At 38.3% G+C, this 6,035-nt stretch overlaps 1 protein-coding gene across 1 annotated transcript; it reads left to right on the top strand.

Moving 5' to 3' along the window:
* Positions 1–1,335: 1,335 nt before the first annotated feature.
* On the top strand, positions 1,336–2,359 carry LOC131147982 (uncharacterized). The gene is made up of 3 exons (XM_058097688.1): positions 1,336–1,644; positions 1,758–1,827; positions 2,000–2,359. The coding sequence occupies exons 1-3, from the start codon at positions 1,500–1,502 to the stop codon at positions 2,142–2,144; spliced, it is 360 nt and encodes a 119-aa protein (XP_057953671.1). The 5' UTR covers positions 1,336–1,499; the 3' UTR covers positions 2,145–2,359.
* Positions 2,360–6,035: the final 3,676 nt, after the last annotated feature.

Below are 6,035 nucleotides of genomic sequence, written 5' to 3'. Positions count from 1 at the left end.
ATTCCTCTCCTTCAAGTCAATCCTCACTACATGAAAGTATTGCTCCATGATAAGTAAGAAATTCTCTAAGCCAATCATAAGCATCACAGAAACCCTCATATGCTCTTAGTTTTGGCACTTTTGTTCTTCCATACTTTACCCTTTTTGTTTGGAATCACTTAGAGCATGAGATTCAACTCGGTAGTAAACTTAAGGATCTAGTGTTGTAACACTTCCATTATACCACAAATGTCTTTCAACAATTCCTTAATGGAACCTTGCTTATGCTTATGAGATCTTTCTAATAAATCAACACTCATGTTTCGAAAGTTTGATCATCTCCACGACCACATTATTGACTATTTTAGCCTAAGGCTTTGGTGCATCAATTCTCTCCATTTTAGTCTATGACATGGCTTTTTTATTTTTTATTTTTATCAGTGCTTCACACAATCCCATAATCCAAAAGCAACCAAATCACAAAAGCAATTAACCAAGCTCTAATACCAACTATTAGAGATCGATTGATTGACACGTCACACCTTGTGAAGGGTTGTGTGACACTAGTTATATCACACTAGCTCAATTATTTAACCGAAAGTATATCACAGTTTCATCACATGAACACATTTATATCTATCGAAAGCAAATGAAGCGTAAGTAGAAGGCAAACACAAAATAAAGCAAGAGTTATTTGATTAATTGTAAAGTAATGCAATTCATTATTTACACATCCTATTTAGCGAGAGACACAAGTAGGTTAAACATGTTTATTATAGTTAGTAAGTTTTACAATGACTGAATAACACTTAGTCTCCTATAAAAAACCTCTTTATGTTACTTTAACTTTCACATTAGAAATCATCGAACAGATTGAAAAGTCATAAATCTCATTTTTTTACTAAGGCATTGCGACACTTAGAGAATCAAACCTAAACTATTATTTGCATGGTAGTACAAATCCTATACATACAAGACAAGCGGTCATAAGCAAAAGCATAATACACTTTAAAAATTGGCCCGTGACACATGGTCGTTAGTGTTATGAATGGGCATAGTTGCCATCTAAAATTTTCATGTGATTGTAGTATGAACTAGAATTTGACTCCCAGTTTTTAGATCAAAATAAAAAGAGAACTGGGTTGAAGAGGAAATCTAATTTGTCTATAGAATCCAAAATGGGAAGATATAATAAATGATTAGATCTTTACAATTGAAATATATTATTTTGAATCCCATTCTTTGAAATCCCAATTTTAGACACTACCTTAATTTTTATTTACCTTAATTTTAATTACGTGAAGATGACGGGTCACCGTCCGCCGCGCATTACTGGTGTGGAGGTAACATGGGCCACAGTGGCAAGTTTGGTTCTATGTTGTGGAGACGAGGTTCATTAGCATCCACACGAGAAGATAGTAGCAGTCGCACCATATCCATATCTTCATGATCATATCCAACAGTACTGTTGGATACCCGTGAGTACCGATGGGCAAAAGCACCCAACCTGTTCTGGAGAAATGGCAGCCAAAGCAGTTCTCTTCTCCCCTCTTTGCAGGAAATTAGTGCCACTACCCATGACGAAGCCATCAACACCATCCTTTCCATCTCATTCCTGTTCTCCGAAATCAAGGGCAAATCGTTTCAACGTCCAGGCAAAACTGGGTATGATATAATTAACATATTCCTCCTCTGCTTTTCATTCATTGTTTCGAAGTTTTTGCCCTAAATTCCTTGGCGTCGGACTCTAGATATATTAAGTTTTTGGTGTGGCTAAGGGGGCGGAGAAGGAGATGTAAGGCCGGGAGGAAAGAAGAAATTCATCACCAGAGAAGAAGAACCAGAGCAGTGAGCCTTCCGCACCCTCTTGAATATATATATTATCGTTTCAACTGCAATTTGAGTTAATGGGTTTTGGTCATCTGATGAATATAATTTACAATACTGGCGGAAACTTAACTAGTACAGCAATTCAAATTATACTTATGATAAATCACCAGAGAATTTTGGTGAAGTGCAGGTATTGGCAGACAGCGGGGGAAAGAGAAGGGGAGAATCCCATGAAGACACCCCTTCCATACATAATAATTTTTGGTATGTCCACGCCCTTCGTAATATTAGCTATTGCATTCGCAAATGGTTGGATTAAAGTGCCCGTCCGATGATACGATTCCCGTGCTTAACTGCGTGAAGAGGGGCGGCATGACGTGAATGCCAAGCCTGATTTTATTCATCAGTTTCTCTACTCAATCATTTTGTTACCAAATGTATGATGCCTTGAAAGATTCTGAACATCCATGCCTGAATCACTCAAATTTATCGTTGTTCTACACTGCTTAAATGCCAAATGCCAAAGGCGCAATGTTAGAAATTTGAGAAATGCCGTATCCATGTCAACAGAAAAAAAGAAAAAAAGAAAAAAAATTGAAATCAACTAGCAGAGATGTGGTGCATGCCATGCAATGTTTTTAGAATTCTTATTTTCCCCAAGCTCAATAGCTGTGATTACGTCTGAAGTTAACTATATGTGATTTTAATAATAAGGAATGCAATATAACTTCCTGGTAACCAACTGTTAGATTATCACTTTACAAGGTTAAGCTATTAGGTCATGCACTAACTGTTAGGGGAAGGGGATGATAACAGCAACACAAACACAACCCAATCAGAACACATAGAACGCAAGGATATTACGCGGTTCGGCCAAACTCGGCCTACATCCACGGGAGAGAGAGAGTCACACTATATTATCAAGAAAAATACAGTGGAGGAGGAGAACACGCTCTCACTTAATTCTTAGCACAAATCTCTCTGCCTCACACACAACTCTTTGTTCTTCTTCTCTCTTTATATTTTTTTTTTTAGACACTCACACGGCTTTAGTGTATATATATAAGAGGAACATTGGGTTGGAGTAGTAATAAAAAGAAATATGCATGCTCAAGGCTGCGCATGCACCACGACGTTGCAATTTCCAAGTAGAATAAATGCACCCATATGGGTGGATCAACAAATCACCCCCTCCAAACATGTGGGGGCAGCCAAGTGTCCGCTGATGCTGCAAGACTGTGACCTCGCCCCAGACTCAAGGCATCCACACTCCTTTGAGAGAGTGCTCGCACCCCCTTGCTGAGGGGCACATGCAGGGATCAACTTTTGGATAATTTCAGTACATCTAGGAGACCCATTGGATTTGAGCATAACTCCAATTTCTCTCTAATCACTGTTTTTGTCAATATATCTGCTGGATTTTGACTGCCAAGGATTTTCTCAACTGCTAATATCCTTTCATCTAAAAGAGATCTGATGAAGTGATAGTGGAGTCCAATGTGTTTGGTATTTGAGTGGAATGCTGAATTCCCAATGTGTTTGGTCTTTGAGTGGAATGCTGAATTCTTCATCAAGTGTATAGCACTCTGACTATCACTATACAGAACACTCTTCATCTGCTTGAAACCTAACTCTGTCAACAAACCCTATAACCAGATCATCTCCTTGCTCGCTTCTGTCATGGCCACCTACACTGCCTCTGTAGTGGATAGAGCAACGATTTTATGAATTTGTGATACCCAACTAACGGGCAGTAGCACCTATTGTAAAAACATATCCAGTAGTACTTCTTCTCTGATCTATCTCGCCAGTAAAGTCTGCATCTACGTATCCCTACAATGTCAAATCACTTTTGCCAAAGCATTAACATTTGTTAATTGTACCTCGGAGATACCATAAAATCTATTTTACCGCTTCCCAATGAATTTTTCCTGGATTTGACATGAATCTGCTGACAGTTCCCACTGCATGACTGAGATCTGATCTTGTGCAAACCATGGCGTACATTAAGCTTCCTACAGTTGAAGCATATGACATTTTTTCCATTTCTTTCTTCTCTTCCTCTGACTTTGGAGACTGAGTCTTTGATAACTTGAAATGACTGTCTAATGGTGTGCTAACTGCCTTAGCATCACTTATGTTGAACCTTCTGAGAATCCTCTTGATGTACTCGGCCTGAGACAACTGCAAGGTTCCCTCTTTTGTGTCTCTAGTGATTCTCATCCCAAGCATCTGCTTTACTGGACTCAAGTCTTTCATTTCAAATTTAGTGGACAACTGGCTTTTCAATTTTTTGATCTTGTCCATGTCTGATCCTGCAATTAGAATATCATCAATATAAAGTAAAAGAATTATGTAACATGATTTATACCTCTTGAAATAACAACAATGATCAGCGTTGCATTTGCGGTAGTCATTCTTTTACATAAAGCCATCAAATTTCTTATACCACTACCTTGGAGCCTGTTTCAAACCATACAGACTCTTATTCAACCTGCAAACAAGTTTTTCTTTGCCTTTCTATACAAAACCTTCAGGTTGGTGCATGTATATCTCCTCCTCTAGATCACCATGGAGGAAAGCAGTTTTTACATCTAACTGCTCGAGGTGTAAATTCTCTACTGCAACAATGCTCAAAACTAGCCGAATGATTGTGTGTTTCATAACTGGTGAGAAGATTTTTGAGTAGTCAATACCTTTTATTTATTGGAAACCTTTGACCACGAGTCTTGCTTTGTATCTTCTCGAACCGTCATGCTCTTCTTTTATGTGGTACACCCATTTGTTTTGAAGAGCTTCTTTTCCCTTGGGCAACCTAGCTAGCTCCCAAGTCCTGTTTTCAGTGAGTGATTTCATCTCATCTTTCATGGAAAGTTCCCACTTGCTAGCTTCATCCACTTGACGTGCTTCATCATTGCACTCTAGTTCACCTGCATCAATTAGTAACAAGTAATCCAAATATCACCTATTTGGTACATGCGGTCGGGAAGACCTCCTCATAGTCAGAGTAGGAATCAGAGTTGGAGTCTGTGGTGCTTCAGAGCACTCCTCTATGATAGATTCCCCTGTCTAGGAATTATCAATAGTTTGTTGTGCCATGCTACTTTTAGTGAAGTCATCCAACTCTACAATATTAGGGTTATATAGTGCGAGATTACTTGATGATGTTGCGTTTTGTACATAACCTTTTCATTGAAAACAACATCTCGACTTCTAATTATTTTCTTGTTTTGATCATCCCAGATGCGGTAACCAAACTCATCTTCACCATATCCAATAAATGTGCATTTTTTAGATTTTGGATCGAGCTTGCTCCTAGCTTGATCACTTATATGTACATAAGCAACACAACCGTAAACTTTTAAATGTGAAAGTTTTACCTCCTTTTTGCTTCATACCTACGCCATTGTGTTGGGGTGTACCTGGCATGGTTTTTTCAAGTTTGATCCTATGCTCATAGCAAAACTTTTTGAATTCTCTATCTTCGTATTCACCACCATTGTCTGATCTCAGCCTTTTGATTTTCAAGCCTATTTCATTTTCCACCATGGCCTTCCATTTCCTGAAAACATTATACACTTCATATTTATGTCTTAAGAAATAAACTCATACCTTCCTGGAATGGTCATTAATAAAGGTGACGAAATAGGATTTCTCGCCAATGGATGAAACTGGGCTTGGTCCCCAACATTGGTGTGCACCAGCTCTAATTTTTCTTTCTTTGGAGTTCTGCCGAATGTCTGAAAACTAACTCTTTTCTGTTTACCAAGAATGTAGCTTTCACATTGGTCAATATTAGCTGACTGGAGACCTGGTATCTTTCCCTTTGAGTTCATGATTTTCAAACCTTTCTCACTCATTTGACCGAGTCTCTGGTGCCATAGGTTTGAATCTTCATTCCCTACAGCAAATGAAATTGACATGCAAGCATCTGAAGTCATATAGAGAGTACCAGTTTTCTTACCGCACAAGCATGTCATTGAAATTTTCCAACTTTTGCCACAGAAGGTTGTAGTGTAACCTTCACTTGCAAGCTGTCCAACAGATATTAAATTTTTCTTGAGATCAGGGATATATCTAACATCAGTCAAACTCCAAGTGGTACTTGTCAAATTTATTTTTACTTCTCCTTTTCCTACAATTTCACAAGGTTTGTCATCACCAAGATAAACATTGTCAAGATTACCGGGTACATACATGTTAAGCATTTCTTTGTTGCCTGTTGT

This window comes from Malania oleifera, chromosome 2, assembly GCF_029873635.1.
Source record: "Malania oleifera isolate guangnan ecotype guangnan chromosome 2, ASM2987363v1, whole genome shotgun sequence".
In the NCBI taxonomy this organism is placed as follows: domain Eukaryota; kingdom Viridiplantae; phylum Streptophyta; class Magnoliopsida; order Santalales; family Ximeniaceae; genus Malania; species Malania oleifera.
The sequence above is the reverse complement of the archived record's forward strand: the minus strand, read 5'-3'. Positions and strand labels throughout refer to the sequence as shown.